This window comes from Hemicordylus capensis, chromosome 4, assembly GCF_027244095.1.
Source record: "Hemicordylus capensis ecotype Gifberg chromosome 4, rHemCap1.1.pri, whole genome shotgun sequence".
NCBI classification, from domain to species: Eukaryota; Metazoa; Chordata; class Lepidosauria; order Squamata; family Cordylidae; genus Hemicordylus; species Hemicordylus capensis.
In genome coordinates, this window is record NC_069660.1 from 83,407,745 (window position 1) to 83,421,602 (window position 13,858).

The following is a 13,858-nucleotide window of genomic DNA, read 5'->3' on the forward strand; positions in this document are numbered from 1 at the left end:
GAGACAGAAGGTGTGGGAGAGGTTAGTTGTTTCAAACCTGTTACTGCCACCAGGATCCAACAGATTCAGTCTGTTTCCCCAACCCATCACCCAGCCGCACCTGCAGGAGCGAGTCCCCTTCTGAGCGCAATATGCAGAACACAGCATAGATAGGGATGCAGATGACTGACGAAAGTGCCATGAGGAAGCCAATGGTGATAGCCCAGGCGGGGTAGACGTACGTACTGTAGGTGATAGGGCGGTACTGGATCACTGTGAACACGAGGATAAACTGGGAGAGAAAGGGCAAGAAGACTTGATTGAGACAACGCCTTAAGGGATCAGGGCATGGGGCAGATTCCATTTCACTTCCTCCCCCACCTGCTCCACATATGGGTTGGGCTCATTCCTAATCTTCAGAGGCCCCCCTTTCCTTTGCAGGAGTGACCTTTCTTGCACTCTGTTCATGGCAGGCAGTTCACCATTTCCTTGCATATCCCTTACTCCACACTTTCCACTGTGCTTTCCTGTACTGGGAGTCTCCCCTTCTCTCCCGCACACACCCATTCAGTTAGCTAGTTATCTTCCCACTTCCAGTCCCACTTCAGGCAGCTCTCCCATTTCTTCCTTCTCCTGGTGATCCCTCCACACACTCACAAAGATGATAACAGGAGAGATGAACCTCCAACAGATCTGGAAGAACATGGGTGGTGGGAAACCCAGCATCATCTCAATGTCCTTGAAGTAGTTCCGGTGCCCTGTGTGGAGCAGAGGCAAAGGATGGTCAGTGAAGTGTGGCAAATCAAAATACATTGCAACAGGGCACACATCTTCTGCATACTCCAGATTACTCTAACATTAGTCCTACATGAGTTTAGGGCAGTGGGGGAGACATTATGTACAGCAGGAGATTCCCAGCCTTGGGCCTCCAGATGATGTTGGACTACAATTCCTATAATCCCCAGCCACAATGGTTTTCCATTGTGGCTAATATGATGGCAGCTGTAGTCCAACAATAGCTGGGGACCCAAGGTTGAGAATCCCTGGCCTATAGCTTTAAGCTGGAAAAATTAGTTTTACATTCATAAGTTCATTCATAAAATAAATAAATAAAGTTCAGAGGTGAAACTTGGGACTGCTATTGTTCTCTTCTCTTGTTCCAATGCAATTCTCTTTTCTCCCAAGTCCAGGGTTCCTGGCTCTCACTAACACTGGAAACAAAAGCCAGAAACCCTGGTAGTCATGAGCTGCACATTGAGAGGTTCTATCTACTGAATTAGCTTTCAAGCACTCCAACCAACCAGCCTGTTGTTGACTTTGCTTTTGAAAGGGGAAAAGGACAAGTGGCCCACACCTTGCTTAGCTCTGAATGAAACAGGGCAGTGATTGGCTGCTCCAGAAGAGGTTTCTGTGCAATTAGCAACAAACTCACCATAGATGTACATAATGGAGACGCACATGATGCATGAAATGACAACAAGTGAGAAGCTTGCTGCATAGTTGTCCATCAACAACAGCCAGTAGATACCAGCCTAGGGGTGAAGGAAAGCAGTCAGTCCTCTTCACTACCGTCTCAGGGTCCTAGGAGGGATTATTTGCACCCCCCACTAAAGCCTCTCCATGTCTCACTTCCACTTCTCTGCCCTTCCTCTCCTGTCCACAGAAGATTCCACATAGCCATACTTTGCCCCTTGTGCCCGTACCTGTGTAGTGAGCGGAACACCCAGCAAAAAGCCGACTATAGCCACGCCCAAAGTCACAAAGGTTTTCCGACGGATGATCCAGTCATTTCCCACTTCATCTACGATGGCTGTGACCAGGGTCTCCAAGAGGCAGAACTGCGGGGTTGTTGGGGGAGAGAATTCATCAAGAAAAGGCAGGACATGAGAATGTTGGGCTGGCTTCAGTCTCCTTTAACAACAAGCCCCAATGTCTCTCTCTTCCACATGCATAATTTCCCATTTAAGTTCCAGGCTGGGGGCCTGGACAGCTTGGAAAGTGGCTGTTTCCTTGGTTGAAACTGGGGGCTAATTCTCAGGTGGGACCAGTCTCTAGAGTCCTTGCCTCACTGTGATTCAACCTGCCCTAAAGGAACGTTGAGCTTCTTGCTGACTTACTGGCCTTGCCATTCTTCCTGGGATAGCCCCATATGATCTCTGGGAACCCTTGAAGCCTCCATCACTCAGTGCTCCCTCTTCTCTTGTGCCACTCACTTATCCTTGCCACGAGCTCTATGAACCAAGTTTGGGGTGTCCTGCATGTCTGGCCCCTGGATCTAACTGCATGCTTTTCTCCAATAATACATGTATCCTATAGATCCCAGTGTGCTCCTCCACTGAGAATTCCACAACTAGGGCATACTCATGCCCTAACCCATTGTTGTCTGCATCTGTTTCCAACATCTGTATGTGTGTGCTTAGGTGTACTATGTTTACATGGCAGTTCTCTCCCTGTGTGATTACTGGTGTACTCAACCAACATGACTGCAAATGTGCTAGTTCCCTGTGGGTACCTGTGCCTCATCTTTTATCCCACAATATCCGATGTGCCTATTTCCAAGATTACCTGTGTGCCCAGCCCCAGCAGGATGAGCATGAAGAAGAAGAGAACAGACCAGAGAGGGGAGACAGGAAGTAACGTCAGTGCCTCAGGATATGCCACGAAAGCTAAGCCAGGACCATGGTCAGCTACTTTGGAGACATCTACACCTAGGTGGTTAGCCATGAAACCAAGGATGGAGAAGATGACGAAGCCTGCGTAGACACTTGTGGCACAGTTTGTGATGCTGATGATGATACTGTCCCTGTGGAAAGTGGAAGGACATGCCATGTCACGGCAGGAAGGGTACCAGGGAAAGGTAGAGGGTCACATAATAGGGCTTCAAGATGGTGAGGCAGTGGCTAGACCAGGGATTCTCAAACTTGGGTCCTCAGGTGTTATTGGACTTCAACTCCCATAATCCCCAGCCTCAGTAGCCTTTGGTTGAGGATTATGGGAGTTGAAGTCCAATAACACCTGAGGACCCAAGTTTGAGAATCACTGGGCTAGACTGATCTCTGCTATTTCAACCATGAGCATCATTGGATGAATGAGAAAAGGCTCTGAAGAATGGTCTGAAAGCATTTGGTGTCTGAAAGCATTTGGAACCTAATAAACACCTAGATAAGAAACCGTAAGGGAATCCCATGTATGCTGCTCTTAGCATCTTGGACAAAAGGAGGATTTCTAAAATTTAATTAATTAAAAACAAAACAAAACTTGGAATTTAAAAAGAGTAGGAAGAGATTATTGTCTGTGAATACAAAAGTGTGGTTGACATGCAAGGGGAAATGAATCCTCATAAATATTGTACTGTACTGAGCATGTGGCCTACATGTCTAGTCAAGACTCATGGCCCACCTCAGGCTTTGCTCTAAAAAGAAGTCAGGTTTCTAGTCCTCACAGTTTCAGAGAGCAGTCTGCAGTATTTTAAATTCCAAGCCCTCAAAATCAGAGAGATGAGGCTTCTAGTATCTATCACATTTATATACCACCCCATATAAAATCTCTGGGCAGTTTATGGATCAAGACTTCGGTTCTCTGCTGTGGTTTCTGTGCCCACCCCACATACACACTTGCCCTAGACAAAAACTTTGCCACCCCAACAAATGATCTCTGCATTCTTTTGCCATTACTTATATGATATTTCTTACCTGTAGCAGTTGTTGTGGAACTTGTTATACGATGCCATGGTAATAAGTCCACCCCAGGCACAACCCAATGAATAGAAGATCTGGGAGGCTGCATCTCCCCATACCTACCGAAGACAAAGGCATCAACATTATTCCTACCCAGTTTACACTGGGCAAAAACTCCTACAGAAGGGAGGGAGGGAGGGAGGGAGGGAGGCAGCAGATATAATAGTTAAGCCCCAGAGAGTGGTCCTGGCAAAGCGAGCCCCGTCTGCCCAGGCATTCTACACAAGTACCTTTGCATCGAGGATTTTGTCCCATTGTGGTGTGAGATAGTACATGATTCCAGTTACAGCTCCTTCAAGGGTTATCCCCCGCACAAATAAGATTGTCAGCACCACATATGGGAAGGTTGCTGTGAAATACACAACCTGAGGAATCAAAGGAAAAGTTGGATAGAACTCAGATACACAGAGTGTGACAAGCAAACCTCTATCACTGTTATCAGTCAAAACTGGCTTGCAACATAGCTCCTCTTTCACATACACCCATGATCCGAACAGGGGGACCCTTCACTGTTGCTGTCACTGGCTGAGAACTTTCACTTATCTTTCTGGCATCCAAAAGTTTTCTGTGCTTTGCAAAAATATGTCCCTGTGCTATCTTCAGGCACATGTTTTTGGAAGGCACAAAGCATCTCTGGAGTAAGGGAAGATCAGCTAAAACCACTTGCTCCCCCCACATGCATGCTGCAATCTGCAATCGTGAGGAAGCCTGCAGCTGCATTAAGACCAGCCTCCCGCTGCTTCCTCACTTCAGTAGTCAGGATGTCTGCTATTTAACTTCAACCTTATTTAATCTTTATTTAATACCAGCAGTTAGGCACTGTACTATTGTGACTATATCAGAAGCTCTTGCTTATTACTACTTCTAATAACCATGGTCAATGCTGGACCACACTACTCACATATGAGCCCTCCTCTTCAGAAGTGAGTGAGTGAGCACGTGTGCACGTGCCATACTATCCAGGTCTGAAATAAATATTCATGAAGTCCTCTTGTAGGCTCCAGCAAAAAGAGGCTTACTAGGTCTGAGGAATTGAGGAGGGGAAGAGAACTTGTGTGTATTTAGAGTGCTCATGTTGGAGGCTGGAAGGGGTTCATATGCCCTGGGTGGAAAGGGAAGAGTTAGGAGAGAGGGAACTCTACTTGCTTTTCCTGAGGACTTGACACCCTTGATGAGGCAGAGGAAGACAACAACCCACGAGACACCCAGACAGCCCAGCAAAGGAAGTCGAACTTCGCCCAGATTTCCAATGTCATCAGACAGCTTCAACACATAGTTCCTAGGAAAGAATAAGAATAAGGCAGAGTTGACAGGTCCCTTACATCCATCTCTAGCAAGTCTACCACACCAGCCTGCACTTGCTGAAAGATATTAAGCTGCCTTTTCTTGAGTCAGCCCATTGGTCCACCTAGTTCAGTACCGTCTCATTGACTGGCAACAGCTCACCAGGGTTTCTGCTAGGGATATTTTCCTGCCCTACCCAGAGATGTCAGGGGTTGGATACAGAATCTTCTACATAAAAAGTACATGCTGTACCACTGAGCAACAGCCTCCTGATTCCCCCAACCTGCCCTATCCAAAGGCCCTGTCCCAGGCAACATAGCCACCAACAACCTCAGGGTTCCAGGCCATTCTTTTAAGTGTCGGAGTGATGATCTTATGTCGCTAATTGATTTGAGCACACTGCTGGGAATGGGAGATCGGAAACTAAGTAAACAAGTAAATGCCCTCAGAAAATAAGAGAAGTTTCAGAACACGCCAACATTTATTTTTTCTAATCTCATAGTTCAATATGCAAAATAAATTTGTTCTTAAACTGACAATAATGCAAACCATCTCTATCACTTGATCTCGCATATTAACCTGAGTTACACAGAGGTCTATCTAGTTCAATACTGTCTAGATGATGGGTAGCTTTCAGACCGGGATCTCTCCCAGTTCTACCTGGAGATGGCAAGGATTGAACCTAGGACCTTCTACATGCAAAGGAAGTGCTCTATCACAGAGCTACAACCCTTTCCAATAAAGAGCCTGCCTGCCTGCCTGCTATCTATCGATCTATCGTATATGATTTCTATACCACCCTTCCAAAAATGGCTCAGAGCAGTTTACACAGAAATACAGACACCCCTGAAGACAGCCTAGGGCAGGTTATGTTCTTTCTCCATCAACCATATTCAAGCCAGGGGTGCCTTCTAGGTGGTCAGCTTCTCCTTTGCAAGGCAGACCCCATCGATTACTAGCTCCCAATCCCACACCCATTTACCCCCCCTCCATCATCACCTCCAGTATTCCTCACTGGGGCTCGTGCGCTTGAGAGTCTGGTTGAGGAGCTGCGTGAGGTTGAGCGATGACCCAACTGAGGTATTGGTAACGTCCAACACACCAGTGCAATCCACTGTGTTCCAGGGGTTGTTGCAATATGTCCAGGGTAGAACCCGTGTCATTGACGAGAAGAAATAATAGAAGGCGATGCAGATCACAACGTTGTAATAGATTCCAATGTAGGTGGAGACAACCATCATCCCATACCCAACACCTAAGAAGTGGGAAGCACAGTATGAGGACAAGTGTGAAGGAATGTTAAGGTGCCGGAGTATATAAAATCACAGGAATATCTTGCATCTGCTGCATGGGTGCACAGGTATTTAACCATGTACACCTTAGTTGACATCCAGGCTAACGTGGATGCATACAATGGGGAGGGACAGTTTTCACCACTCTCTCCTTCCTTCTGCAACTCCCTGGGATGAAAATGAAGTTAGGGATTGCACTGTAAAGAGTTGTCTGGCCATGAAAGGGTTAACACACTCTGTAAGTGCAGCCACCAGGTCCAGCCCTGCAGCTGTGACTGGGAGACCCCCTGCTGGGAGGATTTGGGAGAGTGGGGGGTGGGGAGCTCAGCTGAAGCTTAAGAGACCCAGGATGAGGGTGTCTAACCCTGTATGCAGCCTGGGTGATTTAGGAAGAACTGGGTCAGGTTCTGTAAAGTAAGGAAAATAAAAAAGCAAATCTAATATATACGTTCTGGAAGGAAAACTGTGTTGTAAAGTCCAGACTCATAAAAGCATGTACAAGTCAGAAGTGAATGAAAAAAGAAGCCATTCTGTAACCAAGCAAGTGCACCACTCTACTTATAATAGAGTGAAGCCAGCCAGCCTTAGTAACTGTAACTAATCAACCTTTATTTATTCAATATGCAAGCAACAACTGTGAATGACTCTGTTTGTACTCTCACACCTGTAACACTACATTACCACACCTGAAGGTCCATATGAAGAGAGTTCCTGAGTTACTGGATATTCAGAATACATATTTGGTGGCAGCAGAACAAGGGAAAGTGAGAAATAAAACATTTACCGAAATATCAGCAAGAGCACACCAACCCCCTGCCCCAAGGCACACTCCAAAATATGCTTACAGTTGCAGAACCCTCGCAGGCTTATTTTTAAGAGACCCAGTGGGTTACGGAGAGAAGGGGAGCCTGGTGGAAGTTACCCCTCCCCCATCATGTGCCCGGAATGTTTTTGATGCGTTCAACAGCAGCCTAGATGTCAGTCCCTGGAGACTAAGGTGATCTAGCCCAAGTGGCCAAGCTGTGGCATGAAGGCCACAAGTGGTGCAGGCAGCTTTGGTTGATGGCATGCCTTGGCAGGAGGAGGGCCCATGGACCTGGTTATGGCACACAGTCAAATTTGCCCACCCCTCCCACCCACTATACTGCTTCCTGCTCACTAAACCAGAGGCCAAACTGCACCATGCCCTCCAAGGAGTGTCAGGGGAGCAGCCTGTGTCTTGCAGTGTGCACTAGAACGCCACTGTCTCATACATGTGAGAGGAAGCGTGATGAAAAGGCAGTGACATGTTGCATTAGATGCTCTGTGTTTCACTCTTGAATTCCTCCTTACCAGAGGGCTGGTCAAGTTAGGTTTTTGCCATACCAATTTATCTGCTTTTAACTGATTTCGCTCCTAATTGGCTAAGCCTGTACAGCTGAAATGCAAATGACAGATTCAGTCACAAGTCCTTCAACCAGGTCCTTCACCAATGCTACTAAATACGTGCAGGAGTCTCCTTTTGAAGACAAATGGGTCAGCTTGCAAATTGCATAAGGAACAGAGGATACAAAGTGTTTGTGGCAGAAACTAGAGAGGTGGTGTACTGACTCCTGCTTCTCACCTTTGAACATGGGGCTAATCCTCCAGACGCCGAGACAGCCCTGGCTGGCAAACTGTCCAAAGGAGAGCTCCATGAAGAAGAGGGGGATTCCACAGAACACCAACATGATGAAGTAGGGGAACATGAAAGCACCTGGAGATGGAATGAGCAGAAATGCAGCTTCAGGACTACTCAGGGGTGGAGGGGACATAAGAGGAGTGATGTTGGATCAAACCAAAGATCCACACACCCCAACAGCCTGCTTCCCGTGGTGGCCAACCAGATACCTGCAGGAAGCCCACAGATGGACTGAAGAAAATAGCCCTCCCTTGCAACTGCTATTTTGTAGCATACCACCTCTAAAGCTGACGATCCCATATGGCTCTCACTGTTCTTTGGCCTCTGCCTTTTAGTTTAATCCCTATCCAGAACAGCATAACTCCTCTCCAGTCACTTTGTTGTTGTTGGTGGTGGTGGTGGTGGTGGTGGTGGTGGTGTGTGTGTGTGTGTGTGTGTGTGTGTGTGTGTAAAACTGTTAGGAGAGCAACCCCTTCCCCTTACATAACTTTTAAATAAAAGCACCTTGAGTTTTTTTTGTTGAAAAGTGGGTCCTATTGCTACTACAAATATTTATATATTGCTCTTCAATGAAAGTTCTCAAAGCAGTTTACCTAGAATAATAAATAACATATAAATAAGATGGTCCCCTGCCCACAAAGGGCTCACAATCTAAAATGAAACATAGCATAGATACAAGCAACAACCACCGGAAGGATGCTGTGTTGGGGTTGGATGGGGACAGTTGCTCTCCCCCATAAGAGAATCACCACTTTAAAAGTGCTCTTTGCTCAGTTAACAGGGGTAATTTCCTCTTAAAGGCATCTAAGCTAGTGGCTATCACAACATCTTTGGCAGTGAATTCCATAAATACATTATGTGTGCTATGTGAAGAAGTCCCTTCTGGCATTGGATGAAACCAAGTTCTAGCTTTGTGGAAACATTTCTTTCCATCCACTTTCTCCATACCATGCATACTTTTATAAACTTCTGCCATGTCAGTTCTTAGTGTTCTTTCTTCAATACCCAGGGCATGTCCTGGGTTTTGTGTTCTGGGTGGAGAATGAAAACAGTTTGTGACAAGTAAGCCCAGTCCTTTCCTGCAGGGGGAGTGCTAAACTCACAGGATCACCCTATGCAGCTTTCTCTGAGGATAGAATACATTCTCATCATGAGGTTAGCACAGGGAAAGAAGCCAAATCCCAGAATTATCAAGGTGTAGCATAAAGTCTCCTGCTGAAGCACTGAGTTGAGTACTGACTGTGGCAGCCATGGAACTACCCACTTCCTGCAAACCACCAGCTTATGGCAGGGTCACGACTAGTACCAAGAGCAAAACCCAGGGGGCCCTGACCTCACCCACTCCCCTCAATACATACCTCCTCCATTGCGGTAGCAGAGATAGGGGAAGCGCCACACATTGCCAAGTCCAACAGCGTAGCCGACACTCGTGAGAACAAACTCAATCTGGTTGCCCCAGTTGCCACGTTTGAGGTTCTCATCTCGCTTACTCGTCTCACCAGGCACAGCGCCATTCTGCCAAAAGAGGAGAACAGCTCAGTTATTGCGGAGGAGGCAAGGCTCAGCTCTCCTGTCTGTGTCTTATGGGTCTCCTTCATTCCCATCTCATGAGCTCCTCCACTTGCTGAGCTCATACGCCAGTGGCGGGGGCAGAGGAGGAGGCTAGAAAAAGGAGGATTTGCACTACCAAATTTTAAGTTATATTTCAAAGCGATATGCCTAACCTGGATAAAAGAATAGTTTACATTAAAAAATCCAAGATTACTGGATTTGGAAGGATTTGATTTAAGATTCGGGTGGCATGCATATTTTATCAGAGGCGTAACTAGGGAAAACGGCGCCCGGGGCAAGCACTGAAATGGCGCCCCCCCCAACATACTACATTATACTTAGGTTTTTCCTCACAAGCGCCCGCCGCTGCCGCAAAGCCAGGCCACTGACTGGCCGCCAGGCGCCAGCAAAGCAATGGGGGGGGGGGCGCGGGCAGCGCAGAAGGGACCGCTCGTGGGGGAGGGGGTACCGACGCGCCCCCTTGACTGCTGCAGCGCTGCTGCACTGAGCAGGAAACATTTGTATTAACAAAAATTTAAAAAAATATTTTTTTGTCATGGAGGCGCCCCCCACGTGACCAGAAAAGATGGCGCCCGGGGCACGTGCCCCCCCTGCCCCCCCTATAGTTACGCCTCTGTATTTTATTTTATGACAAGGTAAAAGTAAATAAAGAATTTTTAAATCATTATGTTAGAAAAAGTCTATATATGGTATGGATGAAAAATAATTTTTTGTTAGAAGCAAAAATCCCACTTTGGGTATCTCCATTGGAAGTTATATCTAGAAAACAGAAAAATATGCAACAGTCTTGGCCCGCGTATCGACAATTGCTCGTCCCTCAAGGTGTAAAATACGAACTTAAAAAGTTAGAACATATGCAGGATTGGAATATCTCTTGGTTCCAATACCATCAAATCAATGCTTTATTTAAGCAAGACTGTAAAAAGGGTTTTAACCTACTAAAGTCAGAATTTGAACTACAGTTGTGCGATAAGGAAGAAAAACTCATTTCCAGGATGTATGGCCTATTACTATTGGAAGACACAAGAATGGAGGTAGTAAAAACCTCAATGATTAAATGGGCCCAGGACGTTGGTTATCACATCGATCTGGAAAAATGGGGAAAACTTTGGATAAAAGATATAAAATTTACTGCTTGCTCTAATTTAAAGGGAAATGTTTTGAAAATGATGTACAGATGGCATCTTACGCCCAAAAAGCTGGCCGTAATCTATAAGAATATGTCAAATAAATGTTGGAAATGTAAGAAAGAAGAGGGTTCCTATACACATTTATGGTGGACATGCAATAAATCGAGAGGTTATTGGGACTTAATATATAACGAGCTTAAAATAGTATTCAAAACTACTTTTCCCAAGAGTCCAGAATCAATACTATTAGGTATTGATAACAATGCTCTCCCGAGGAAATATTGGACCCTCTTCATGTACTTAACAGTGGCAGCAAGACTGACATTTGCGCGCAAATGGAAAGACAGTCAATGCCCGTCTAAAGAGGATTGGATTCTTAAAGTACTAGAATTGGCAGAAATGGCAAAATTAACATCCCTACTAAGAAATAAATTTGAAGATTTTAAAAAAGAATGGGAACCTCTTCTTGTCTATTTAAAAATACACTAGTGGGCCCGGGCACAGAGCATCTGTGCCTCTAGCTGGCCCGCTGTGGCCTGGCTTGGCGCCGCTGCCACCAGGCCCGCCACCAGGCCCGCCACCACCGCCGCCGGGCCCGCCGCCTCGCCTTCGCGGCCGGGCCCACCTGTCTCCCCGGCCATGGCCGCCGCCACTGTTCTCCTGGGTGCGCCAGCCAATCAGGTGCCCTGCAGCCCAGCCAATCAGCTGGGCTGCCGGGACGCATTTTTCCCTGGCACACCCAGGAGAATTAAATATATAGATCATAAAATGGATTTTTGTCAGGCTTTTGAGGGCTAACAACAAATGTTTCAAAAACACCCCAAAGTTGTTATCTATATGAACTATTGGGGAGAGAATGTTTAATCTATAGGCAAGATCCGGTTATTGTTAACAACACTTGTTGTTCCAATGATGAGATGGAAGTCTTTATTATGTGTGTTTGTGAGTGCTTGTATCGTTTGTGTTTGTCCTTTTGTGTTGTGAAAATTGAATAAAAAGTATAAGGCAAAAAAGAAAAAGGCAGCAGCCAGATACAGAAACCAGTATACACACACACACACACACACACACACACCCCTCAACTCAGGACACTTCTAGTTCTGCTGCCCTTAGTCACAACCCTGTCCCTAGCTGGAGAAAAAGAAGGCAGGTGCGGGGAGCTGGATTATGCTGACAGGGCTACTACCCCCTGCCCGCCAGGATGAATAGTCCTGGGTCTGGCTGTAGAGAAGTTGGCAGCTGCAGCACATACAAAGCAGGGATGAGAGGAGTCAGTACAAAGGAGCCTCTGTTCCCGCTCCTCCTGCTTGCCCATTGATCTAGCGCAAAAGGCCCCAGGCACCGTGGGCAGTTCCCTCTATGTACCCACAGTTCATCCGAACCATCAGAACATAAGAAGAGTCCTGCTGGGTCTGACCATCACATGCAGTGCACTGTTTCCAGCAGTGAGCAGGCAGATGCAGAGCATGAAGGCAATAGCTCTGGTTGGTCGTTTGTCCCCAACAACTGGTATTCAGAGGGATGCTGCCTCTGAACATGTATTTATAGTTGCCGTTTATCAATGGGTTCTTTATGCAGAGGTTCCACTTAACAATCTCAACTAATAGTCATGGATAGACCTATCCTCCACAAATCTGGCTTCTCTTTTAAAGCCATCTGAGCTGGTGACCATCATCACAACCTGTGGCAATGAATTCCACAAATTCTTGATTCTCTGATGTATGAAGAAGGAATAGAAACACAAGCAGACTTGTGCTTGGCAATTTCAGGAGGCTAATTAGGATTCCTTGAATGATGAGGAAATATAAAAGAATCTCTGCCTACTGAGTCCATACATATAAGCATCACTTATATTGTTTTTTTTACATATTTTAATCCCCTTTTGTTCACTATCAAGGCGATGGAATGCCCGCGCCTCCCCCGCCGAGCTTTTAGTACAAATTTATGAGTGAAAAGGATATTATAATAACCTACTCTATTACAATCTGCCAAGTAGGGACCTGCAACAACATGTTGCAGTATATGCCCCGCCCCCAACACAAGTACTCCTCCTGTTCGGGGCTCCAGCCAGCCTAGAAATCACAGGGGGAGTTGGGGAGAGGTCAGGAAAGTGAAGGCACTCTCCTGAAATTTCTTCCTGCTTTGCTACAAACTGCTAAAGAACTCAGTTCAAGGTTGGCTGCATTTTATTGTTAGTTAGCATGAAGGGATGGCACTTTCTGGAGAATGAGCAAGGGGAAAAAGCTGTCCTGTCCCGCCCGCCCCCCCCCCCCCACCTGAAAACATTCCTGTATAATGCAGAGTGCTTTAAAAAAAAAAATGACATCCTTTAAAAACCTCATGGCATCCACCTTTTGCTCCTAATCCCCACCTCCAGGATACTTACCATAGGCTGTTAGGGGCTCAAGCAGGCCAATTCCCTCTTTACCCTTCTCTCTTTTTTCTTTTTTCCTTATGGACGCACCTTCTACCTTCCATGGCTCAGTTTACCCTCAGATATCACAGATCCTGGAAACTCATAGTTACCTATTGGTCCATTTGGGGGTGTTTACATTTTCTTTTAATTTACAGATATGCATTTGCATATTTGTAAATACAATATGTAGAAATCTGTAGAAACCACTAGCTTATTTTTGGGTGGTCCTGCATTTCTTCCAAACTGCAACCTAACTTTGGTGTTAGAGGGAATGATGTACTGTAATCTACTAATGATTGCTATCTGGAATAACAGGTAGTTAACAGTAATAAAATTGCATTTTCAAAGGCAGGCCTTTATTCCCATTATTGTAGATTAGGGGATGGGGTTGGGGGGAGAGGTTGACAGTGGTTTGAATAAGGCCATCTAGTGAGTTTATGGCAGAGAGGAAATTTGAATTGAAGACTTCCTGAAAGTCTCAGTCTCTCAGGCACTAAACTAAACCAAACCAAACCAGCTCAACCAAGCTAGAGCATAACCTTTAACATTCAATATTAGCAACAGAAACAGAAAATTAAGAACGGTTCACAGAATAATAACCACAAGAACAACAAAAAAGTGGTAGTCAATGCTGAATTCTCTTTAGTGTCCCAATAAAGGGGCACTGAATGTGTCACATTTGTTCATTCCTTCTTCCTTTCCTTCCCCACTGCCCAATCTCCATCCCCATGCATCTACAGGAGGAAATTGAGATATAATGCCAAATCACACATTACATTAAGTACATC

At 45.9% G+C, this 13,858-nt stretch overlaps 1 protein-coding gene across 4 annotated transcripts in view; it reads right to left on the minus strand.

The window, feature by feature from the left end:
* The window catches only part of SLC6A9 (solute carrier family 6 member 9), a 65,056-nt gene that overhangs the window by 2,379 nt on the left and 48,819 nt on the right, over window positions 1-13,858 (minus strand). For all 4 annotated transcript variants that reach the window (XM_053251115.1, XM_053251116.1, XM_053251114.1 and 1 more), the window contains 11 exons: window positions 9,311-9,467; window positions 7,896-8,027; window positions 6,000-6,255; window positions 4,863-4,995; window positions 3,947-4,081; window positions 3,672-3,775; window positions 2,545-2,782; window positions 1,683-1,817; window positions 1,412-1,511; window positions 637-737; window positions 101-271 (listed from right to left, as the gene is read on the minus strand). In XM_053251115.1, the coding sequence (XP_053107090.1) occupies window positions 101-271; window positions 637-737; window positions 1,412-1,511; window positions 1,683-1,817; window positions 2,545-2,782; window positions 3,672-3,775; window positions 3,947-4,081; window positions 4,863-4,995; window positions 6,000-6,255; window positions 7,896-8,027; window positions 9,311-9,467 (1,662 nt within the window). The remainder of the gene's footprint in view (window positions 1-100; window positions 272-636; window positions 738-1,411; window positions 1,512-1,682; window positions 1,818-2,544; window positions 2,783-3,671; window positions 3,776-3,946; window positions 4,082-4,862; window positions 4,996-5,999; window positions 6,256-7,895; window positions 8,028-9,310; window positions 9,468-13,858) is intronic.